This window comes from Eleginops maclovinus, chromosome 9 (genome assembly GCF_036324505.1).
Source record: "Eleginops maclovinus isolate JMC-PN-2008 ecotype Puerto Natales chromosome 9, JC_Emac_rtc_rv5, whole genome shotgun sequence".
Taxonomy (NCBI): Eukaryota; Metazoa; Chordata; class Actinopteri; order Perciformes; family Eleginopidae; genus Eleginops; species Eleginops maclovinus.
Window position 1 is genome coordinate 19563483 of NC_086357.1, and position 26577 is coordinate 19590059.

The 26577-nt window shown below is 39.7% G+C and overlaps 1 protein-coding gene across 2 annotated transcripts; it reads left to right on the forward strand.

The window, feature by feature from the left end:
• Nucleotides 1-1532: 1532 nt before the first annotated feature.
• On the forward strand, nucleotides 1533-20260 carry kita (KIT proto-oncogene, receptor tyrosine kinase a). 2 transcript variants are annotated; one of them, XM_063891519.1, is made up of 21 exons: nucleotides 1533-1845; nucleotides 4122-4376; nucleotides 5679-5963; nucleotides 6056-6195; nucleotides 7087-7279; nucleotides 7432-7618; nucleotides 8388-8503; nucleotides 8747-8861; nucleotides 10342-10526; nucleotides 11918-12024; nucleotides 12162-12288; nucleotides 12811-12915; nucleotides 13167-13277; nucleotides 13458-13599; nucleotides 13767-13861; nucleotides 13957-14087; nucleotides 14436-14558; nucleotides 15894-16005; nucleotides 16102-16201; nucleotides 16452-16557; nucleotides 17685-20260. In XM_063891519.1, exons 1-21 carry the CDS (start codon nucleotides 1791-1793, stop codon nucleotides 17865-17867), a joined length of 2973 nt encoding a protein of 990 aa, XP_063747589.1. In that variant the 5' UTR covers nucleotides 1533-1790; the 3' UTR covers nucleotides 17868-20260. The 2 variants fall into 2 exon arrangements, with proteins under 2 accessions (XP_063747589.1, XP_063747591.1); XM_063891521.1 differs by having other exon boundaries at nucleotides 7108-7279.
• Nucleotides 20261-26577: the final 6317 nt, after the last annotated feature.

Here is a 26577-nt window from a genome sequence, read left to right on the forward strand (position 1 = left end):
ACATTGGAAATGTAGGAGTGTTGTTGAAGATTGACTCATATATGTGAAAATAAGTCAATACATCGCTGCTTCTGATGCTTTGATATTGTATTTTGTATGTAATAAATACCATATATCACATGGTATCAGCAGTCCTCTAAACTGTGGCTAGGTACAAAACTAAATCACTGGAGTAGATCTTTAATATATTGTTTTACCTTTTATGATAGTGCTGCCATTTGGAGGAACATCTGCTGAAACTTTTCATTCAAGTGTGCTAAATGTGATGCATAACTAGTTAGAATCGGAGGATGAAACCCTCTTTATTGGTCACACACATGCACACAGCAGAGCACACACAGTGAAATGTGTCGTCTGCATTTAACCCATCCTAGTACTAGGAGCAGTGGGCAACTATTGTGCAGCGCCCAGGGAGCAATGGGGAGTGGGGGATTGGAGGTGTCCGGTGCCTTGCTCAAGGACACCACAGCAGGGCCTAGGAGGTGAACTGGGACCTCTCCAAGTAGCAGTCCACCTTCCATATTAAACCAATTTAAAGGTATTATAATATTAATAATATTCAATATATATCAGAATCGGGTTGACTACCAAGTATAGGTTTACACAATACAATACGAGGAATTTGCTATGGTGTTAAAGGTGCACAGAACACACACAGAGAAAGGTTGCAAAACATTTTACTATTATAAAACTATTTTAAAGAATATTGTAACGTGAAAAATAAAGACGATATTTGTAAAATAAAGTTGAATATACAAGAAACTGCAGACACTAAAATAAAAACATATATGACAAATAGTATTCAAATTGGAGGGCTGTGCAGATTTTAAAAAGAGGTAGTGTGAGGTAGAACTGTGAAACGTTTGTGCATATCCAGAAGGTTAAAAACACTCATAAATGGCCAGAATTTGACAGAGGATATGACAAATGATGTGCAGCCAAATGAATTAACTTAAAGAGCATGTTTGATGTGGTTGGCAGAGTGGATTGTTTTGGGTGTTTTCAATAAAGATGGAATTGCTCATTGCTGTCAACGTTAAGCGACCAACAATTAATACGGTCTCCTTGTTTTATAGCCCATGTAAAACTAAGCCAACTCTAGAAGCCTGCGAGTGCGTGCCAGCTTTGACAAACAGTCATGTGTGGTATCATGAGGCGGCAAAAGACAAAGGGTCATTATGTGATGTTCTTGTCTCCATTTGGGATTTGTTGGGTTTTCATGTGTGTGCGTGTGTGTGTGTGTGTGTGTGTGGGGGGGGGGGGGATAAATCACTATAAGATTTAATGGAGAACTATTGTTATGTTGTACACTTAAGTGAGGGCGATGGTTTTTGTTAACAAATGTGAGTAATCATAACACATGACAACGACTCCATGTCTGAATCTATATGCTGTTCTGTCAATCTGTACGTGCGCTTGGTCTTTCTCTCTCGGAAGCAGATAGCAGATAGCAGGTCCCAAACGCCTCCCTCTCTGTGTTTGGCATGAGTAATAAGCTCCACCACTGGCTCCTATAAACGCTTTGTTGACGCCACAGTCAGTCAGATCTACCTGGTCCGCCTGTGTCGTCCCCTCTGGCGCGCTCCAGGAGAACAACATGTTTGCATACAGGCGACGACTGCTGCTTTTGCGAGCTGTACTGTGCATCTGCGCCTTTAAAGACTTATAAGTGCGCCTCTATCAGAGCCCGCAGTCAACTTCCCACAACTCCGAGGAGCTCTGCGAGTAGAGTAGAGACAACCAGAGAGGCACTGGCTCATCTTCACGGCTAGACCCATGGAATAATAACTATGGAATACCACTGGATACTGCTGTCTGTGTTTTTACAGTTACTCTTCCATCCAGGTAAGACTCATAATTTGCATTTGATGCGCGAGGCTATGCAGACAACTTGTTGCTGTTGACTTTTGGAAAATACAGGGTCGACTGTATCTAAATGCCTGAATGTATTCAGCTCGATTTTGCCCAGTTATCTACATGCATTTAATCGCTCCACTTGCTCAGCATTGCCTGAATGGTGCATTTCTACTCATGTGTCTTTGTTCTGGGAAGCGGTGCATTGAGTTCTGAAGTAAACTCACTCAAACCTGGTGAGGGAAGTGGATACTTGGGTTGATGATGCGGATGCCAACGAGCTACTTTAATAATTCATGTATTCGCCAGAGAACATCTCACCTTTAACAGAAAAGTAATCAAACAGTGGCAGTTGTAGGGGGTTATGTGAGCGTGATGCAGAGGGGATTTTTGGTCGTTATGTGCTAAATAAACGCAACAGGTTCATAACGTGTTCCTCCTTGCACAAAACCGTCTTTATGGAAATATAATGACACATTCTGACTCATTGAAGGCATTGCAAACAAACACTTGTAGAACTGCTTTGCATGCGTGTGTAATTTTATCTTTTTCTTTTGTTTGAGTTTTGCCACATGTGTTACTTTTATGGAGCTTTCAGATCCTTTTGGTTTACTATTATCCTCTTACATCATCTTCAGGATATAGCTCCAGACGTCAAGGTCTATAAACACCACATTGTATTTTACTTATTTTCTTACATAAAACTTGTCTTGGTTCGTTGTTTAATATGATGTTTAACATTTAAGTGCTATTCATTCTATTCAAATGCGAGGAGACTCAGTCCAAAGTCAACTTTTATCTTGTCAGGAAAAACAGTTTAAGATTTCTCCAGACGTGGCTTGCACACTTATTGAACGTTGTTTTGGCACGCTGCACTCAACCAGCCATCAAACGCAGATAAAGTGTGAGCCACAATGTGTTGCTGTTCTCGGTGGGTCTCCTGCAGCTCAGGGCCGCATCAGGTGGGATCTTTGCTCTACCCTCATTTCCATCTGTTCGACAGCTTGAAAGTACAGCTACAATGATCTCATGGGAGTCCGTTGATGTTCACGCCATATCGGTATCATCAGGGAATTTGAATGCCTCATCTTAACGCAGTATGCACAGGCTTGCTGGTCATGTGATGCAGGTCACGCTATTAAGTTTGTCCTAAGCTTGTTCACTCAGGCGACAGCCCTAATTCACTTTACCCTAATCAATAAACACATACATCATTTTATTTCTTAAATATTACCTCAAATGACCAAACCTTTAAGTTCAATTCCACAATTGTTAGCCAAACCTTTACACATAGGTGCAGATGCTCTGCAAACAGACCCAGCAGAACTAACCTTCTCTAAATTGATCAATTTCTAAACAATGGTATAGCTGTTTGCTCTCCTGTTTTAGAGCGTTTCTGTCAACTTACCACACCCTTTTCCTGTTTCATGGCAAATCTATATTGCGGTGCAGGACGTTGGAATAAGACAACAAATTAATTTAATGTTGTGTATTTATTCAATGTATCATAGTAGGAAGGGAGGAGCGAGGGAGCCTCTTTGGCCGCAGCACCATGTTTAACACGCCCGCTGCCCACTTCACCAGTGGAAGCTGTAGCCACAGTCCTGCAGTGTTTGTCACAGGTGGCTTCAATATAAGAAGAACCTCAACCGTTGTTATGGTTTTCTCATGAAACATATACCATAATCATTCATTCCCTGTCCTAAGGCTACACACAATGGTTTTCTCATTTTCTATTTGGGATGATTTAAGAATGTCATGTTTTCTTGTCTATAATATAATTAAACTTCGGCCTTGTTATTACAGAGATTACTTAGATGTCAAGAGGTTGAGCTTTACACCAAGCATCTTATCTGCATTATGATGATCAGCATCAGTCTTTCCCTTTTAAAACAATCTAAAATAAAGGTATTGTAACATATTGTTTAAGTTGGGGTTTTTACTTGTGAAATACTGCATATTTTCAGCTTTTTATGACATTTGTTTAACTGCTCACAGCTTGTGTCCACACTGAGGATGTAAAATACAGCCAAGGAGTCACAAGTTAGCCTCAGGCAATTATGGGCTGGGAACTGTTGCTCTAGCAAAACAATGTTTTACTTAGCACAACTAAAAATCTCTTTTTCTTCTTCTGGGTGAACAAACATCAGCAATGTGGCCATGATCATACATGATGCTTTCCTACCTAATGCTGCGGACCCAAATTGGCCCATCATGATTTTGACATGTTTCACATGCAATTGATTTCCCTCTCTATCGGTTTATAGGGAACACCAAGCCAACTATTACCCCCGCTGGGAATCACATTGTTTTCGAGCTCAACGAACCCTTCGAGCTGCGTTGCCAGGGTGAGAAGGTGATGCAGTGGCAGCGGGAGGACCGGCCGAAGGTGCGGGGAGAGATAAAGGTTACTGGGATGTCCACAGTGCGCATTCCAAAGGCTCAGCCAGCTCACATGGGCCGCTACATCTGCCTGGAGGAAATGTCCAAAGCACAAACCTCTATCTACGTCTATGTGAAAGGTAGATTAATGTAACTCTCAGAAATTGAGTGTATTTAGTTGCTTACACGTGTAAGATAATATGTGGTGTTTGAGTGTGAGAGAGAAGAACGATAACTAAAATGTAGAGCAGCGTGAGACAGACTGCAGAGTAAAGCGGAGGAAGGGAACAGTGTGTGTGGGAGTGCTCGCAGACAAAGGTGTTAGTATCTTTGCCCTGGACAGGTGCACTAGATGCTGTAACTATTTATTAAGTGCATGACTGAGTTTTACTGTATTCTCTTCTCTTCATATCCCATTGGCCCATTGCCATCACTGCATGCTCCACAAACCACACATAACCGATGAGGAAACAAGCAGTCACTACTTAGTAGATGAAAGGCTTAAATGTACCAAAATCACAAAAAGAGTTTTTAATTTAAATTATGTAATTGGACAATTTAAGGTTTTAACTGCTATTTGCCGTTACAGGGTAGATCCCTCTATAGATGCACAGCAGAATCATTACTTTGGCAGGGATGTAATGGTGACAATTCTAGAAATTACTATTATAGTTTGGATATTTTAATTCTACGAAATAAGTTCTGGTCTATTTGGCAAACACACATGGTTAAAATACAACAGATGAGCAGCTGATCTAGTTCAGCTAAAAAAAACACTTAACAAACCTTAGTTGTGGTTGTAATCCATCACAAACTATTGTTGGTTTCTTTTTGCGGACGCACTGTGGTGAATGATCCCAGTCAGTGCAAACACGATGACAGATGCATTGCATGACATGGTCATTTCAAACTATTTTCAATACTGTTTACAACCTTGTTTATTAGCTAGCAGTCTTCTTCATCATTTTGTCGGTGAATCACTGCTTTTCTTGTGAAGATACAGTCATCTGTGGGTAAGTGAAGCACTATGAATCCATGGTCTCCACCCAAAAGAAGAACAATTAGAGCTGAAAAAAACCATCTGTAAAGTAATGAAGAGACTATAACACTCCTTAAATAAATACATTTGAAGTATGAGGGTTGACTCACACTCTTAGAATTGCATCATTTCTGACTGCAGAATTGGCTATACCAGCTTTTGTCTTAAGAAATCCACTCCTGATTTTGCAAAATGATATTGGATGAAAATGCAACATTCATAAAAAATGTAATTCGTCATTTGTGCAATATTTCAATGGAAACATGGAATGTGATTTGGCAAAAAGTCCAAGATAAAAGCATATTTTTGTGTAGCATTATAACATCATGACTGTCACAAACTAAAGCCTCAACAATTCAGTATGCAGCCCCGCTTACAGCTCTGACGCCTACATTTTTGGCAGATCCTGACAATCCCTTCAGAAAATCAATGGTGGACAAGATTCTTACTAGAGAGGGAGACAATGCTTCCATCTCCTGCCTGGCAACTGATCCAAGTCTGGACAACCTGGGCCTGGAAACGTGTTCGAGTGGAGCTCTGGCCTCTGGTCTCCAATTTTCTGCCAGCCTTGAGAAAGGCATCACCATCCACAACACAAGAAAGTCCTACGAAGGTTGTTATGTGTGCACAGGAAGACTCAAGGAAGAGCCAGTCAAATCAATTAAATACAACTTGATCGTGAGACCAGGTAACGTGTTTAAAATGCATGTATGTATGTGTGTTGTTGTTTCTAAAGCACAGGTTGAAAATTCAATCAAATTTCTTTTGATTTCCTTTTAGTCCCAATTGCTCCTCCTGTGATTGAGATGCAGGCATCCAAAAGAGTGATTCTCATCAGGGATGAACGTCTATCCCTCACCTGCAACACCACTAATGTCAATGGAGACATCCATCTAAACTGGGTCACCCCACCTGGCTCGGTGAGACTCTTCTGCCTTTCCTTTGCTGGGTGCTTTTTTGTGGATCAATTGTTATAGAGATTGGTGGGCAAATTCACAAAGAATGTCTTGTGGCTGCTGATAAAACCCGGAATTTCAAAACATATCTTTAACGTGTCGCGATCGGATTCACAAAAGGTATTGAACTTACGGTATTAAAGCACACTTTAACAGCGTGTGGTTAGTGGGCTAGTCTCTATGAATTTTACAGGTGCTTACAGTGAGGCTCACTGCTTTGAAAAGGGTCTAATGTTGTTAATTTTAGTAGGTGCAAGTAGCATGGAATCACCTAGACGCTATTTGCTTTGCCAAAATTGGGGTTAGCAAAAGCTGCACATTCCTTTTGTGAATTCACCCTTGAGTGTTGATTGTTTGCTTTTTTAAGTTTAAACAGGCTATGATAAGTAAAACCAGATATTTCACTTAAATGTGTGGGAACTCTCAACCACTAACTATCAGCATCCTTTGGATTTATACTCACCACGTGTGTTGTTTTCTGAACTTGTTGTAAACCTGTCTTCTCTGTTTTTCTTGCTGTCAGGAAATGTTATGACACCTAATGATAAACACCTGTCAGCTGCATTGATTATTGACTGACCATTGTTATATTAAAATGTTCCAAACTAGAAAAAACAACATTAATTCGTCAAATAAGTTTAAACTGAAAGGTTGACATGTACTGGTATCAGTGGTTGTTTGATGAAAGAGAGTGAGAGGGGTCAAAGATCTTGGCTTTCTGTGAACCGTGTGGACTACAGTGTGAGTGTGTTTACTTGCATGCAGGCGGTTGTGTGGTTATGTCAGTACTTGTGTGCTTGGCGAGGATAGATATGCAGACGGGGTTAATCTCTAGAGATCTCTGGGCGTTGACAGGGTGCCGTCTGGTATCCACAGCAACCACCAAAGGTTGGCGGTGTTTCACGTATCCAGTCGGAGAACTTCACACACGTACGCAGCGCCACGTTGAACATCACCCAGGTCGGACCTCAAGACGTTGGACGGTATCGATGTGAAGCTAAGAATGAAAAAGGGGTCAACTCGAAGTCAGTGTGGCTCGATGTTTACGGTGAGTGTGTGAAGAGGTTTGAAGATGCTTTAGTTAACTTCAACTTTGAACTGTGAGGTCTGGACACTTCAATTATTTGGACTCCAAAAAATACAGACAACATTTGACCTCTTCAAATCTTGATAAAAGTGTCTCATTTCTTTATTTTTCAGAAAAAGGATTCATCAACTTAACACCCACAATCAATGAAACCATCCATGTACGATCAGGCGAGAATTTGCCCCTAAATGTTGAGATGGAGGCTTATCCAAAACTGCACATATTCTCCTGGAGCTTCATGGGTCAGCAGCTCAGGAACACAACCGACCATGTCATCACCACACACGTCCATGAATACAGGTGAGAAAAACACACATGCTTCAAGTGCTCCACTTTTGCCACATAGATGAAAATGTTCATTACCCGTGCGTAGTGGAATTTAACACCTTTGGTTTGGCTGCAGGTTAGGGCAGTGTTAATGCATCAGCTACACTTGTCACAGCCAGCTGAGAAGAGCAGCTGGAAAAAAGTGTTCTGTAAACACAAGTGAAACGGGAACTGTCCAAATATAAATTGAATATAGAGGGAAAAGAAACTGTTCTCTGTACTGCGAATAGAAATACTAAATTGTTTGTCCCACAGAAGGGAAATTTACATTCTGCATTTGACCCATTCTAATGTAAGGAGGAGTGGGCTGCAATTATGCAAGTGCTTTTACGTATGTGCTCAGGGACACATCGGTAGCACTTGGTCTTTTGTGGACTGGAACCGGTGACCTTCCGGTTTCCAAGCCAAATCCCTATGGGCTTCACCACCACCGCCAACTGCACAAATTATGAGATGACCTTTTAGGCCTATATTGGAAATCAATAAATCCATCAACTGTGGTGGAAAAAGTAACCTCAATATGAGAATAGCTTCGAAAAATGTGATTTTAAATTGCACTTTGGAAAAACCTCAAAGGATCTCCAAGGCATTTCGATAGCAAATATCTTCTCAGAAATCTTTCTCGGGCAGGACTGGCAAACACAAAAGAGAATTGGCCAGTGTTGTACAAAAAAATTAAAAGCAATCATTCTTCAAAAAATGTATGAATACAATCATGCTAAAAAATGTCATTCATGTTCAGGTACAGCAGTGAGCTGAGGCTCGTACGACTGAAAATGTCAGAGAGTGGAGTTTACACCTTTCAAGCCTCCAACGGTGACGCTTCAGTAAACCACACATTCACCATCTTTGTAATCAGTAAGTTGTGTTAAAGATTTTTTCAAAGGTTTTTTCTTCCCTAAAGCCATATAATGAATTGTATTAACCTCGGGAGCTGACATGTGGGAAAGGGTTTTATGGACCTTTTTCTTTGTAGGAAATGAGGTCTTGCCCTCAACCTTACACTGTATAGCTCACTAGGGTTAAATGCAAATTTTAAAAAAACTCCAGCTTGTCATCCATCTCTTACCTGACATGTTCTGACTAACTTGTTTTTCCTAGGTAAACCAGAGATTGTATCTCATGAGGGTCCAGTGGACGGACAGGTACGCTGTGTGGCAGAGGGATTTCCTGCCCCACAGATCACCTGGTACTACTGTGAGCAGCCATATGCCCGGTGAGATTTTAATAAAAGCTTGTATACCTTTTTCAAAGCTTTTTTTCTTCCAAATGTAAAACACTTTTGGTTCTTTAACATGAGAGTTTGGTGCGTTAATGTTTTGTCTGTGCTTTTCCTAATAGTTTTCAGTTGGAGAGCTAAATTGAAATGTAGGTTGTAAAATGTCTGCAATAATCAAAAGTTATAAATGACAGAAACAGTAGTTACTCCTACAACTCCAGTTAAATCTGACCAATAAAAAATACTCACAGTCCTAATGAGTTGTTGAAAGTTAAATAACTTAACATGATATTTTATAATGGCAACATAACTTGCTGCTTATTGAGTAGTTAATATTTAACTTTATAGACAAATACTTATTTGCAACCATGTTTAATGGGGCTTCATAAACAGCTTTGGTTTGTCAAAGCATTAACCCTAGTTTATTAGTTCAAAAGAAACAGTAGTTTGCTTAAACAGAACATGCTGGGATGGTTTCATAAGTGCACCTCACCACTACAGTCCAAATAATAACATGGATTGTAAAACGTTATTAGTCAGACTGGTCGGACCTCAAACTGACTAAACAAACGAAAAGCTGCCAAACCAAAATCAAAAGCATCATGCGTTATAGCAAATAAAAATCCAATTAGTATGTTGATGTTTGCCAACAAATGTAATGGCTTTTGCAATGGCGATGAAGCATGCAATCTGTGTGTTCAAATGAAGTCACAAGATGTATACTCAGTAATGCTCAGTTCAGATCTGATCTTTATTTTCAGTTTCACGTTTAGACGTTTGGAAAACTCTAAGACTGAAGAGTCTCTCGCAGATACTAAAGGTCACATTAAGGACACGTTGGATAGAGTCAGGAATGATGATGAAGGGATTGTTCAGATTGTGGGATTTGACGGGGGAAAGATGAACTTGTTGGTAGGATCCCTGGATGTCTGCCTGGATCCAATTGGACGCGGTTTGTGTTGTGTCAAACATAAAGTGTGTTGAAGGAGGAGCACCTGGTTGCAATAGCAACACCAATCCAAAGCAGTACAGGCAGTGAATCACAAGTGATTATCCAAACTTATCCAGTAACTAGTAATCACAATCAAATCCAATTAAAACTCATTGCATGCAGTCACGCTCATGTATGTGCAAAACGGGAAAGTGATAGTAGTGTGTAGTGAGCCTGTGTTCATAGAACATTTTGATAACAGCTGCTTTTTCTGTTGTGGTGCTTTGAAGATAAGCCCTAAGTTGTTTTTTTTTTTACTATTTTATGAACACAGGTTGAATTCCTAACTATTTTCATGACGTCAGGTTGACTTGTGTCGTTGCTTTTGCATGTTTTGTTATGTTTTATATCACAATAACTGTTTCAAGTCTGAGGAAATCCAGAATGTGTTACTTCAGTGAATAAGGCGAAAGATCAGATGTCACAGTGAGGCAATCAATGATCCTCACAGCCAATCCTTAACAATGAACAATTTTCTGCCTTCAGGTGCTCCCAACAGGTGAATGCCACCCAGGAAGAGCACAATGTCATCACTGTGACTCTGTTCAGCCCCATGTTTGGGAAGACTGAGGTGGAAAGTCGGGTGAACGTAAGCAGGGGACGTTTCAGTACTCTGGAGTGTGTAGCGACGGTGGAGGGAGAGCAGGCCTACACACTCTTTTCCATCAGCGGTAAGTAATTATCAGAAATATACACGCCAGTGTAAATAAAGTAGTATGCAGTCGGTTAAATAGAGGCCACTTGTTCTTAAGGGGGCGCCTGTCAGTCTCATGTTTTGTTACGGATTTGATGTAATCTTCTCCATCTCCTCACCTTTAGATTATAATCTAGCCCATTGGAGTCAACATTACATAATAGCACACAAAACGTGAAAATCTCCTCTTTTCCGCTTACATATTTTAATCCACCTGATGTTCATTTTTAAAGTTTTTGTATTAATGTTCATAGTTTATTAAGCGTATGACTCATTTCTCCTCGTGCACTGAGAAAACTAGTTATTTTAGTGGTTCTATAAACCCCACATGGAACTTAATCCCCAATTCAAAAATATTTACTACAAGCATGATTTTGGCTATGATTAACCCATGAGTGTGGTTTTACAACGAGAAGTTGGTGGTTTATAATCTGTTTGCTAAACAAAGGCAAGGAGAAATCCTCAGACATGTTTGACCACGATAAGATGTGTAACCTACATATAGGAATTAGCTTTAGTCGGAATTACTTTATCACTCCAAATCCGCTCTGTTTAACGGCCTTCCCTTAGCTTCACAATGAACTCTGAGTGCAATCACTGAAAGTACAGCAAAGTTGTCACGGCCTGAATGTGGAGACCCAGGTTTATGCAGGACATGGGGGGCTAACTGTGGCTACAGCGGGCATGTGGGCGAGCATTATAAGGAAGAAGTGTGTTTGTGGCAAGGCTGGACAAGCCTTTCGGAGCGTGTGCCGAGGAATTTTATGCTTCGCAGAGTAACAGCAGACCAGGCGGAGGCGCTCAGAGTGTGGAGCTCAGTAGGAGTCCTGGCGCTGCTGGTGTTCTGGGGCAGTGGGAGGCTTGGAGGTGTCAATGAGCTGCAGCAGGGAATACACAGAGCTATAGAACCCACTGACAGGTTTACAGGGGATTAGTTCCTGCAGACTCTGCATTCTCAGATTTGAAGTGGAGGAAAAGCTGCTTATCTCTAAAGAGCTTATTACACCCTACTGTGCAAAGGAGCAAAACAATAAGGCATCAAAAACAGCCAGACACAAAGGGATAGAACACTGATTACATGTAATCATGTAAGGCAAAAAGAAATACAGTTAGGTATTGTATAATCAAAACAGATTTCAAGCAGTTAAATTAAATGATATGCAGAAATTGCAAACAAAGAATAAAACAGGGAATGTAACAATTGAACAGATCTTTTTTGCTTTGATTATACCAAAGTGTGCTTCACGGTGAACAAGTCCTCTCTGGCTGAGGTTATTAGAGTGAAAACATAGCAGACCATTGAAGTCACAAATAGACTCTATTTCAAATGCTTTTGTATCTCACTATTTAACTTCTATCTCCCTGCAGAAAGAACTGTCACCCATGATCTGTTTACCCCTCTGTTAATTGGCTCGGTATCAGCAGCAGGCATCCTTTGTCTTGTCCTTATCATACTGTTCTACAAGTACATGCAGGTAAGACAGCGCTGCTCTCTTCCCATATGGCACGCCCTCTTCTATCATTTTTGAGAAATGGCAAGTCAAAAGAACAGCATGTTGAAACTGCATTGAAGCATTAATAATGTGTATAATTTTATTTGAATTCTTGTCAGAAACCCAAATACCAGATTCAGTGGAAAGTAATCGAGGGCATACATGGAAACAACTATGTTTACATTGACCCCACCCAGTTACCGTACGATCACCAGTGGGAGTTTCCTCGGAACAACTTGCGTTTTGGTAAGAGTGCTGCCCTCCTTTATCAATTTTAACGGCGAGCTTTGTTTAGGCATTCACAATCAATTTCTGACTTTCAAATGTCTTCAGCGTAGGCGCAGGTAAATAATGATGTTAGGACATATGAGGGTTTGTGTCAGTAATAGTTTCAACAATGAGGCCTTACAGTGCAGTCAGAATAACATACTGTATATCCTGTCAACCACAGGCAACTTCATGCTGATTGACAAACTGTAATCTTTCTGTGTAAAGTTACACAATCTTTTAGCCATGTGTCTAGGTACTAACCAGTTTCACCGCTCATAAATAATGAAAGCCCACTCCTTCACTGCAAACATAATATTGTTGACATATTATGGGTGGTGTTTTTAACAATCCTTAAACAGGATCCTGCATGTCCTGGTGCCTATGTACACAGCCCGGGGGCTAAAACTGGTGTTGTTCTAGGAACTGTGGTATAAAACCAGTTTGTTGAAGGGGAACAGGGTGGGAAATAACTGTTTCATTTCCATCATCTTTTTTCAGGGAAGACACTGGGATCTGGTGCATTTGGAAAAGTGGTGGAAGCCACAGCATATGGCATCTCCAAAGCAGATTCAGTCATGACGGTGGCTGTGAAAATGCTCAAATGTAAGCGTTGTTGCACATGTCTTATTATTCTCACTTGTTGGCTACAGATCTTAGTTATGTGAATATTTTTGTTCAGTGGTTTGCACATTCCTTCGAATCATCATATTTAAAGGAACCTTTTTATTTTAATTTCTTTCCATCAATAGCTAATGTATTTAACCTGTAAATACCAGATGATGATCCATAATCAAAGTTCAACCTGTGTCCTGTTGTCTGTGTACTGATTATATTCAAATGTTTTTCCCCAACAGCTAGTGCTCATGCCACAGAGAAAGAGGCTTTGATGTCAGAGCTGAAAGTCCTCAGTTACTTGGGAAACCACATGAATATTGTCAACTTGCTGGGAGCCTGCACTGTTGGAGGTGCGGCAGCCATGTTGTCTTTTATCATCATTTCAGATTTTAGAGTGAAACATCAGTGTGTGTGTGAACATAATTTAATAAGTCTGCCATCTTTGTATGTTTGCAAAATGACTAATGTTTTTAATAAAAGCTATGTATCTGGTTAGGTCATCATCTTAAGGTATGTTTCTCTGTCTTCAGGCCCAACACTGGTGATCACAGAGTACTGCTGCTTTGGAGACCTTCTTAACTTTCTACGCAGAAAGAGGGAATCATTTATCTGCTATAAGCTCGAAGAAGACTGCTACTACCGCAACGTGATCCCGCAAAGAGAAACAGCTGGGTAAGGTTCTTTATGGGTGTAAAGAAGGTTATATTGTGTGTGTAAGAGAAAAGAGAGTACTAGTATTTACTATCCAGAGTGTGCGTAGGAGGAGGGTATTTGGACAGCAGTGTGCCTATGTGTGGCTTTGCTTAGCTGAGACCAGACTGCTCCTTTCCTCTTCACAGTGACAGCTTGAACGGCTACATGACCATGAGGCCTTCTGCTGCTGGCAACCCGCCTTTCAGCTCATCCTCTGAGAAGAGACGCTCACTACGCAAAGGCAAGCAAGCCAGTCATTCATCAAATCTCTCAGTCTTAAAATATGCGATAGGATTCAGGCCAATAAAAAATCTCTGTCATGTTTTGTCCTCTCAGGTGGCTCCTATGTTGAAGCAGATGAAGAGAGTGAGATGTTTGAAGAGGATGGTCTGTCTCTAGACACAGAAGACCTCCTCAGCTTCTCACACCAAGTGGCCAAAGGCATGGAGTTCTTAGCTTCCAAAAATGTGAGCATCGAATGACAACTCCCATACCCTTTGGATTAAACTGTGAAGTGAATTTGTTGACGTGATATCTTACAGAGCAAGTATCATGTTTGCAAAGCCAGTAAACGGATCTTAAATGCATGTTGGAGCATGCTGTTAAAACATTTATTTGCTGCGAGGGCAAGATACTGTGACCAGTAAGCTCATGTATCAGTGTCAGTGGTTGTGTGATACAGAGTCAAGTGTGGAAAATCACTACCAAACAACATTAGAAAAAAGCACTTAATCCAAACCTTATGTTATGTTATTGATTGGGATGTATATGACATGTTTCATTTGATATTAAAAGCGGTACTGCATTTTTTCCAGTGTATCCACAGAGACCTGGCTGCCAGAAATATCCTCCTTACTCAAGGAAGGGTAGCAAAGATCTGTGATTTTGGCCTGGCACGAGACATCAACATGGACTCCAACTATGTAGTCAAAGGCAACGTAAGTTCGTACTGAAGATGTGACAGAGGATACAATGGTGTCTGTTATGAAACCCCCACTTTAACATTCTATTATAATCTTAAATCAAACTCTGTACTTCAGTGTTCTGGTTTGAAACAGTCTAAATAGATGAGTAAAGGAATTAACCAGCATATTGGGCAGGTCCCTGCTTTGTCTATTGTGTCTTTACTTGTCAGATGTACTGCGTAAGCAAACTTCCAGCTTCGGGCTGTTACACATCACTAAAAAGCTAATTATATCTGTATGTTTGTTAAGACATGTCTGCTAAAAATGAAAGAAAAAGATAGCTTAAAATAAATCCTTGATAATGTTTTACAACACATCCAACAACAAACTAGAAAATCCTTCCACCTTTGACATTCTACTTGTGACCTCTCCGAAGGTCCTGGTTCTTTAAACTATTTTTACATTAAAACTTGAGTTTGAATGTGTGAAGATTTACTCAAATGAACATTTGCACAATACTAAATTAAAACAGGTTTAACCCTAACCCAAACAAACAAGTCCCCAAAAAAAAAAAAATTGTCCCTAAGGACTACACCTAGGTGCCATTGATTGCACTGACCTTACCTGAACTGACAAAGCTAACGGGAGCTTGCTAACGCACCAAGTAAAGTGAAGCTAGAAAACTGAATATGGGAAATGGTTGACACATATGACATGACACTAATTATTTACTTACTTAACCATGTAAACTGTCACATCAAAGCCCAATAAACTGTAAGCAACTGTTAAGCCAATGGTCTGTATAAAATAAGTTACGTTAGCATAAGCAGGTATTTTCCGCTCTCACTTTAAGAGACACACATACAAATAGCAAATAAGTTTAATATATTGTTTGGAAAATTGTTGTCAGTAATGTTACAGCTTGTGATGCTTAAGTGACTTCCTTATCTAGTTGATTGCTTTTGATCAGACATAGCTAAAGATGTTGCTCTACCCATTATGATAGCATTGGTCGCAGGTACAAAGATAGTGTAAGATAAAGTAGTATTTATACGAGATAGAAAGCTGTTGGCGTGTGCCTGTGACGTCTTAATGACTTTGCAATCGTGAGATGTGTCTTTGAACTTTTTTTTTCAGTTGTGTGTGGCACAGAGGGGCTGTGAACTTTGAGTTTTTAGATCCTGAGGCAAAGGCTGGGTGCATTTCTGGCATTTTGTACAAGTCTGTTCATTAAGGAGCCACTAATATGTTTCACACAAACCACATTTAAAGAACACAAAAAACTAAGAAATCATCACTAGGGATTTGGAAGGTTTTACATTTTGAATTAATTCGACTTCCTATTTACTTAATGCTTTTTCCCCCCAGGCTCGTCTGCCTGTGAAATGGATGTCTCCAGAAAGTATCTTTGAGTGTGTGTATACATTTGAAAGTGACGTTTGGTCATACGGTATCTTGCTGTGGGAAATCTTCTCACTAGGTAAGTCTATCTTTCAATTGTGTGTGTTTGTCTGGCTGTCTGTGTGTGTGTTTTTCAGAGCTGCACAATGTAACTGAATCTTTTCGCTAAATGTAGGAAACAGTCCATATCCTGGAATGCCTGTGGATGCCAAGTTCTACAAACTGATAAAAGAAGGAAAGAGGATGGATGCTCCAGAGTTTGCACCCAGTGAAATGTGAGTTGTTTTAAAAAAGTTAATAAGTGTGTGTAAAACGATCACAGGAGAGATGGTGTGAAATGGTGGAAAGAGGTGGTGAGAATATAAAAAAACACAATGTGTGGGATTTGCATAGCAGTCTGCTCTCATCCTGTTCACAAGTATAATCCAAAAAATATATATACACACGAAAAAAGAAAGGGGGTATGTAATATGTAATAACTGCAGGCAAATACAATTGTTTTTGTGTTTCTATGCTGTTGTGCAGGTATCATATTATGAGGTCCTGCTGGGATGCTGACCCGTTCAACAGACCTCCCTTCAGGAAGGTCGTGGAAAGGATTGAACAACAGCTGACGGATGCCACTAAGCATGTAGGTTGCTCCCCTTTGATATTTGTTTGCTTCACCTTTACGGCTATAAATTCCATTCCTAAAAATAATGAACTGTGAAGACTCACAGGCAGTCAGCAGAAATATGGGACTCTAAATTGTAAAAGTTCATTTGTTAGACCTACCTTTGACACCATTTTGAGCTTCCACAAAATATAAAATAAAGAAGAAAGGCAAAACGTATTGAATCAAAACATTGTCTTCTACGCTAAAGGCTAAAGCCAGTCACTTGTTATTTGAAGACGCGTCACTTCTCATTTAAACACTGCGTTTAAACTGAGTTCACACATACTTCAGGTGAAGGTTAGGGGCCTCTCACAGCATGAGCAGATATGTATGAACTGCAGCTGGTCTGATTTAATCAGGCTACACATCAGGGTCCAATTGTTCTCATGACTCACCGCTTACATTCCAATAGCTTTGAAAATTCCTTATGTCAATGTCATTTAAACATTTTGGGATATACAATCTGCTTTCTTACTAAGATGAAGATCAAAAGATAGATACCACTCAGATGTGAGCATGACTGGCAGGTTAAATGTTTAAAAAGTGGTGAAAGGCTGCTAATTTTCACCTTGTATCTTGTTTAAATTCACACAAAAATGTAAGAAGACATAAACATTGTGGTTGAATAAAAGATGATATGGCTAGTTTTTGGGTTTTTTTTCAAATTGATTTTTGTACAGATTAAACAAGATTTTATGCCAGGTTCAAACAACACAATATCTGTGTCGGTTAAAATAGTCACTGTGTCAATCATGTCTAACATGCTAAACTAAAATGGTGACCAAATAAATAACTGTGTATATCTTATAAACACAACCATTTCAATATAGTCATTGTTAGCATTTAGCTGTTTTAAGTGCAGCATCAGAGAGCATTCAACTTGAGGCTGGCTTGTTGGTCCCAGCAAAAAAAAGTATTGCTTTTAGCTTATGTGTACTGAATGATACATAAAAAACACGAAAGTTACTGAAGAGACCAAGTCTGAAAATGAGATAAACAGTAATGTTTTACTGTTTGAAATGTTTGACATTGCAGTACGAAAACAATACCATATAATGTTCCCTCTGTCCTCTTTCTCTCTACCCCTTCTTCCTTATCCTCAGATCTATTTGAACTTTAGCTCCAGGCTTCCTGTTACGCCGAGAGCCAGGGAGGAACAAAGTTCTGAGAGCGCTGCGCCTCACAGTCTTAACTCTGCTGGCAATAACAGCGCTCCGACTCAGCCGTTACTGGTCCAGCACGAGGTCTTTCTGGAGGGGACAAGCCTCAGAGCACAGCGGGTGTAAGGACCCACTCCACCTCTCTGGCTGCCTCATTAAGTGCCTGTAATTTCCCGCCACATATCATACCCAACTGCTACACCCTCCCACTGGCCCGGAACCAGCAGCATGGGTTGTTACCTGTTGCAGACAAATGGTTAATTGCCATCCATTACCAGAAACAACAAAGGACAAATGGCTTTCATCATTGTCATTGCTACTGATGCTAAATACAGTTTAGACGGACTAATGCTCCCCTGCTCATGACAAAGAACTGTAAAGGCAACGAGAAGGGTGGAGGGATATCAGCCGTTACTCTAAAACTGTCATCAAAGTAGATTATTACACTGTTTGTTTTTTTGTCCTTCACATTTTGTTTCTGTTTATCTATCAGAGTTTTTACATTTTTCATTTTGTTATTCTTTGTTATTTTTCTGTTACACATGTTCATGTAACATTTCTGTTGTTGGTTGGCTGTTGAAATTGTTGGGGGGAAAACATTTTTTCTCTTATTATCCACTTTTTTTGTCAGTATTATCTAACGGTTCAGATCTCTGTTGATATGAAGAAAAACATTTTTGGGGGCCAATTTAAATATAGATATATCGAGACACTGGTATATAAGCTATTAGACAGCATTGTTGGTTTGCTTAGAGAGTTCCCTAGAGTCCTTAAGTGCTTCAGGTCATTCAGGAAATATATTTTTGCTCTTGTTAAGTCAGTTGTCACTTCCTAGAGAGCAACTTACTGTCAACTGGATCCGTCAAAGCATTTCATGAATTGGCCCACCAACACTGTGCACACAGTTCAGATATATGAGATAGACATGGTACGCTTGCTTTTCATTTAAGTGCTTGTTGACTGTATATGTACATATCTGTAGGTAATGATATCAGTCATTGCTATATGATGAAATGGGTAGTTAAACGTTGGGCCAAGGAGACACTCTGAGAAAGCTATAACTCCTAGTGTTCATCTTAGCTTTGTGACAGAGGCATGTAATGCAGGTGTATAGTTACACTTTTTGACAGCTGGACTGCTGGAGAGTTCTCTTGTAAAGGTGTAAATAAGTTCAGGTTTATATGGTTTTCTCTCATGTTACATCCAGTGTATGATCTTTGTTTACAAGCATGAGACAGGTACTGCCATTTCTGAGATGTGATTTCTCTGCTTTTTACCTTCTTCCTCCTTTTATGAAGGAACAGGAAAGGAGAACTTTTTTGTTCTGGCTGACAGGCAATTGGTGTGTTATTGTCCATGATACTTCTATAGCTCTCTATTGTACAGTATATAATGGATCAAGTCAGTGTGATACACATTTTAAATGCCATTAAGTGGACTGCAATATTCCCTGAGATGACAAGCCAGTGCGTCTTCAGGGCTCTCTGTTCAGACGTCAAGGCTGCGTACAGTGCTCTGCTTCCATGTGTTGGTCATCTCATTGTTCTGCGACCAGTAGTTAGTTTCCCAGCAGTCCTTCTCTTCTTTGTATCCAGCTGTTTCCGCCTTTAGAAGTGGGACTTTCGGCACCTCTCAGCCAGTAGTCTGTATCAGTCTAGACCATTATGATTCCCCTCTTCCCAGTACTGGATGTTATTGTGAAGAGTCTTGCTGAAGGAAATTGCCCTGTTCGTTTGCGCGTTCGTTTGTGTGTGTGTGTGTGTGTGTGTGTGTGTGTGTGTGTGTGTGTGTGTGTGTGTGTGTGTGTGTGTGTGTGTGTGTGTGTGTGTGTGTGTGTGTGTGTGTGTGTGTGTGTGTGTGTGTGTGTGTTGAGCATGAATGTCTACTTGTGTTAGTGCACATGTCTGTATTGCAGGATTTAAGTAATAACCATAACAAGGTGCCACTTCTAAATGTTCATCAACTCCTTTAGGCTTCACTCATCCCTCACTTTCACTGCTCTGTCTTTGTAAATATAAACAGCCGTATATTGTAAAATAATGTTTATCCTTTTGAAGATGTTTATCACAGTGAAGATGTGGTACATTAATGCTGAATATGAATGCTGTATTTTCTTATGTGTGCACAGATTCCCAACTGTAGTTTAACCTGGAAAAAAAGCTGCTTCTCTGTCACCATGGCAACTGAAAAGAGAGATTTATTTTGGCTAATTTTTTAAATTTTGCTTGATTCATCATTTCAATCAGTTCACTTGGTAACTGCCATAGCAAAACAGACTAAACTGATCCCAGTGGTCATATTTTATAATCAATATTCATGGCAGTATCAGTCAAATGATATTACAGGATTTTACAGCCAAGAAGGAGATGTTTCATTTCATTGCTACACTAACATTATTTTCCTGCATTCTGCACCATATTTATTAAACCTGAGGCTTTAGTGATACCATGTACATTTGGTGTGTTGCTAATACATGTGTCAATGTAAATAAAAATGTGTAAATTGAATTCCCAATTAAACATTGTTGTTCACTTTCTTTTGGTGTGTGTGTGTGTGTGTGTGTGTGTGTGTGTGTGTGTGTGTGTGTGTGTGTGTGTGTGTGTGTGTGTGTGTGTGTGTGTGTGTGTCAACATGTCCCCTAAGGAGTCCATACAAATATATATTATATATATACAGTATATGTCTTTTTTACTGTGGGATGAGGGTCGACATTTTAGTGTAAACCAAAGTAATGGATGACACCCAATCTGATTTTATTTAGCTATTCTTCTTACTCTAATCTAAATCCTTTGGCTAAAGCCCAGAAAGGGACATCTGGTCGTGAGGGGAAAGCCGTGAGGAGGACCGCAGCACTGTGAGCAGACAAGCGTGGGCAGAGTCCATTGTTTTAGGATCTAACTGATAAGAGACAAGAAGGAAATCCCACCATTGAACTAAATGTTTGTTTGTCAGATTTACGGAAGTTTAATAGAGAGAATGGCTTAGACCTATCTTTGTAGTTTCATTGTAATTAGGCCAGTAGTGCAATATAGACATTCAAGGCAATTCTTTCAGTATAAAATATAGCCTGCAACATTGAAATCAGTTAGATCTAAAAAGAGTGTTTATCATTTAGCCTTTCAGTAGGATTGGAATATGTACGGTGGCCCACAGGTGCAAATGTGCTACAAAGGCCCGAAACATTTCCGGGAGAAATGTTCTTCATCTTCAGAAACAATGCAAATATAAAAACACAAATGTTCAAAAACACATGCAAATGAAGAAACATCTTCACCTACTTGACAACACATGTGCAGCATTTACTACAAGCGCTGTATAAACAAAACCCTGCGAATACTAAATCCTGCAAAAAGCGTAGCAAGAAACGTAAACGCTAAAATGAAAAAGAACGGTCACTGTTGGCTCAGTTGGCTTGTTTCATGATTATACGTATTATGTCAGAATATTGTAAAAGAATAGGCTAGCTATTGAAGACTTTCAAGGTTCAAGGGTTTTGACTATCATGTGCACAGTAGCTACAGTGTAGTTATGGCAATGAAAATCTTTGTTCCGAGCTCTTCCAACAATGTAACTAAATATGACATAAGACAAAATAAGTCTCTTCATTTGCATGTGTTTTGGCCCATTTGTGATATTTATATTTGCATCATTTCTGAAGCTGCAGTGCGGTTCTCCCAATGGAAATGTTTTTGGCCATTGTAGCACGTTTGCACCTGTCGGCCATTAAAATATTTGTATATAACAACATAGGGGGAATTTATCTCCCAGGACGGACAGATGCTCAGTTAATAACATGCTTTTATGATTATGACATTAGTACATAGAGTAAAAAGAGAAGTATGGGCAGAGTGTTGAAAGATGAAAAGTGAAAGTCCCACGTGAGTTAAAGCCCAAAGAAGCATAACTAGGGGCCGGATCAAGGCAAGCCTGAACCAGACCCAACTGTAAGCTTTGAGCCTTGTGTTAATGCGGAGAGACTGTCAGCCCTACGGACACAAACTAGGAGATAGTTCCATGGAAGCTGTAAATTCATGTTGTATCGTGAACGTAAATGTTAATGTTGCCGCAAGCATGCTGCAATACTATTACATAAAACTCATACCTTTATTGTAGTCTTTTTTTTAAATCCCACTATCATGCAGAAGAGCCATCATCTACCACCTGATAAGTCTCTTGGGACGAGATCTTACTCGAAAAATGTATAATATATTATATGAAGAAAAAATCTGTAAAAAAACATGTGATGGACCCCTGTTTTTTGTCCCCTGTCAAAATGTGCCGGCTGCGATTGCTCAACCCCCTGTGGTTCCTTGCTCTGGTTGTAAATTTGATAAGCATGTCACACTCCTTCCGACGCTGTTTGTGGTAAATCTGGCAGTTTAATGTGAAACACCTCCTGAATGTTTTTAAGTTTCTCAGCACAGGAAGATCATTTTTCTGTTTAAGATTGTCAGTCATTTCTAGATTTTCAGAAATGTAATTATTAAGGCGAATACAAAGAATGCAAACCTCCGTCCCGCTTCTGTGAAGTTGCCTATTTGGAAAAGTATCGAGAGAAAAGAAACATTGAACAGTATACCTCTAGGGCCTCTATTAAATGACCTTCCTTGACCACATCACAATGTTTTTCAGTATCATGTGATGCTTCGTACCTTACCATGTGATGCTTGATGCAAGCTACTATGCGGCAAAGATATCATCAAGTTTTTGGTTAAAAAAAAAGGGTTTTCTTGATTTAGTACACCAGAACACATTCCCATACCCACTAGCCTCCCTTGGCTTTGCTGAGATGAATACAGCCATTGTCACTGACTTTGTCCTACATTAACCCAAATAAACCAACATAAAGTCCCTCAATTGTTTTTATTGTGGCCTTCTATCAGTTAACCGATGAGCTGGGGTGAGAAAGGACTGCAATGTGGGTCCACATATGGGTTAATATTCGGGTCACCACCACTTCCCATAATTGCTCAAGTTGCTCAGGAAACACGCACCCCTGTGTGCACCCTGAGCCGAGGAGGGGTGCTGCTGTGGCCTGCCAGCCCGAAACACCGAGACACACGGACCACAAAGGGAGCAGGGAGGGTTGTCTGAGGATGAGTAGTGTGTGTGTGTGTGTGTGTGTGTGTGTGTGTGTGTGTGTGTGTGTGTGTGTGTGTGTGTGTGTGTGTGTGTGTGTGTGTGTGTGTGTGTGTGTGTGTGTGTGTGTGTGTGTGTGTGTGTGTGTGTGTGTGTGAAGGGGGTGTTAAGGGGCAACATTTTATCTAAGGTACACTGCACTTCCTCATGTGTTAAGAGTGAACCTTCTGTTCCCAGAGAGTAACAGGCTCAGGCCACATGACTGCAGCAGATGGCTTCCATAACTGTGTTGTAAATATAAAAACACTTTACGAACTTGATGGATAAACTAAACTTTTTATATCGTTTAACATTTTATAGTGTTTTTTCGGGACATGTTTTTGTTGTATTCATTTTCAAGGGAATACTTAGCAACCTGGGGGACATTTCCTTAAGGGCTTCCAGAGAGTTTGATTTAAAAATGCTGCAACTTTCACATCTCTCTTTTTATTATGCTGGTTGAGCAAAGAGACAGTTAATGCTAAGTTAGTTAGTCTGGATAAATGTGTGAGAAGACCTTTGTCAGATTGTTTTTACTGTACCTCTTTCATATGACTAGGGATGTCAACAAACATTCGGTACAGTTAAGTCAATCATTAATCTGATCCGTCTCCGCTCACCTCAGGCATGATGCCACAATGTTTGTGTGGGCACCAGTGCAACCTAACTGCCTTTATAACACACTATATCTCTGGATGTTAGTCGGTCAGTCAACAAATATGTTAATGAGTAACTTACAACCGTTATTCAAATCAAAATGTAATATAATGCTTATCATTGACAGTACTCATGCCTGTAATGTCTCACAGTGTTAGACTCATTAGAAACCATGTAGTGTTATTCATTTGTTCTGAAGGTTTAACAATGTTACAGTACAATATGATTTCTGACTCACTTTCAGGTAATTATGCAATAGTGTTTTAGTATTTCATCACCTCCCTCAAAAACGCTCAGCTGTTCAATAGTAAACACACACACACACACACACACACACACACACACACACACACACACACACACACACACACACACACACACACACACACACACACACACACACACACACACACACACACACACACACACACACACACACACACACACACCTGAAACATGTTTCCAAGTCTTTCTGTGTGCCGGAACATTCCGTTGGTCAGGAGGATATCACCTGTCTGCTTATCAAATATTTAACTGGTAATGCTAGGCTGACAAAAGCAGGGTATAGAGTTCATTTTAATCTCCAGTTTCATTAGAACTGGCGCATGGATGGTGATGTTTACCTCTGCCAAACATGCCATTCATGAGGTATCAAACTATTGTTTTCGCCATGGTTTTATCAGATCTTGGGAGACATTGATCTCATGCTGCAGGACAGTGTGCTTTATCACAAGTGACACATTGTATACAGTTAATTTCCCTCTGTATTGCACAGTTGGATAACCTTGTATATTACAGGAGGGAATACACATTTTATGATGTTTATCTATAACTGTCACATCTTTCAAACTACCTCCTCTCTTCTTTCAAATAAAACAATCCAATAACTGCCTAACCATTGATATCCATTATGTAAAAATAATTGTTGCAGAAGTATATCTTCTACTGTGCACCTTCAAAAGGCAATGGACCACAAACAACTCTAAATCTCGACTCTTTTTTTCTCTTTCTGGATTTTAAATCTCTAATAGCAAACATTGGTAATAACAATGGTCTGTGTTTTTTTTTTAATTGGGTGGCTGGAAAGTATTTAGGGACCTTCTGTACAAATGTGTTTTTCAGATCTGTTTTGCAAGATAACATTATTAAATAAAGATCCATAAACATGTGTACACACAGTGTGTTGCCATATGTTCGAGTGGCTCAGGTGATGAGGCCTTGGATTGTGGAATTTCAAGCAAGCTGTTTCTCATAGTCTCTAAACCCCTTCACATATGGTGTGAATGAGAGAGGAGATCTGGGAGCGCATGCATGACAAGAGGCAGGAAACCAGGGTGTTAAGGTCTTCATTATACACATGAGCAGTTCCCTGCTATAGCCCCACTCAATAACAAAAGTATGAATTCATAGTTTATAGTGAAACTCATTTTATATTTTATTTATCTCTCTCCTTGGTGGAACATGGTGGTACTAACAAGAATGAGGGAAAATATGAACCTATTACTCCCATATTTGCTACTCTGCTCAGGCTCCAAGCCAATTGTATAAACTACAAAGCATTTAATGGTCAGGCCCTATAGAATATTTAAGAGCTCTGTGTACCCTATAATACCATCAGAGCATTGAGTTCCAAGTATACAAGTTTCCCTGTGGTTCCCACAGCCTCCAAAAGTTGAATAGCAGCCAGAGCCTTCAGCTATCAAGCGCGTCTTCTGTGGAAACCAGTTCCCAGTTTATGTGTGTGAGGCAGACATCCTCCCCACATCTAAGAGTAGACTTAGACTTGTTTGATATAGCCCTCAGTTATGCTATAGGCTTAATCTACAGGATATTTGAAGGTCATTAGGCTGGATCTCCCCGCTTAAAGTATCATAACCTGCTCTGTTGACTTGACTTACTTTGAGTTGGTTTTTATTAAGTGAAAATAGATTTTGAGAAACACAAAATAACAATTACATTTTCGTTTAAAGATTCTATAGTAAGTTATTTCCCTAAAACATTTACGTTTCTGAAAAAGACAGTCAATACTTTCCTCGAAAAGGAGATGGATCAGAGAAGTTAACAAAAAAATTCCAATATATTCCCTTGGCTGTTCAGCCTTGTTTTTCTTTACTTTTTCATCTTAATAATACATTTCAAGAATGAAATCGAGTGACTTGGGAGGAAGAAAGTATTTTGCAGCAACCCCCCCCCCCCCCCCTCCATACACAATTATCTCTTCACCTTGTATAGTATGCAACAAACATCCTGTTTCTGCATCCATTATTTTGAGTGAGGATATCAGTCTTCCTTCCCGTTCAATCTGAGCTGTTAACAGCTAAATAAACATCCATCTGACGTCCTAGATCATTCAGATAACAATGTACCCGATTTTTTTTGCACATCAGTAAACTTTTGCAGATTTAATAAAAAAAGGACAGTATTTCCTAAAATTTCACAGTGATTGATTCAAGATTCAGGAGGTCCAAGATGCCTTTAATTGAATTATCGAAGGGAGTAAGATTATCCTGTTGTGGCTCCTTAAAATTCTAGCAATAATATTGGCAGTAAAATGTATTAAAATAGTACTATGCAATATAATACGATGCGTTGTATAACTTTTGATTAAGTAAAAGAACTAAGCACTTCTTCCAAAACTGAAAAACCACAGTAATGCCTGAAGTTGTTTGTCATGCACACGCCTGGAGGAAGCCTTCTGTTAGCTGTTTTTGGCTTAAAATGTGTCTTGTGACACTTAAAGGAGTAGTAAGTTTTTGGGGTTTTCAGAAAAGCAATGAAAGTGTATGGCCATATTATACCCTCCTTCTAGTGTTGCTTACATACACCTCCCCTAAAAAGTTAGGTGTCAGGTGCCGCTGAGTTCTTCTCTCAAAACCTTTAAAGTGACAGCAGAGTGAAGTCACCTTGACACATTTTTGTCTATGAGCAAACAACAACTTTACCAATTAGTAGAAATTCCCAATTTGCTACACTGGAGGCATGTTTATGTACAATCCACGACTGGATGTCATTTGAAAATTCTTCCAAAAGACCAATATTGATCCAATAAGACCAAATTATT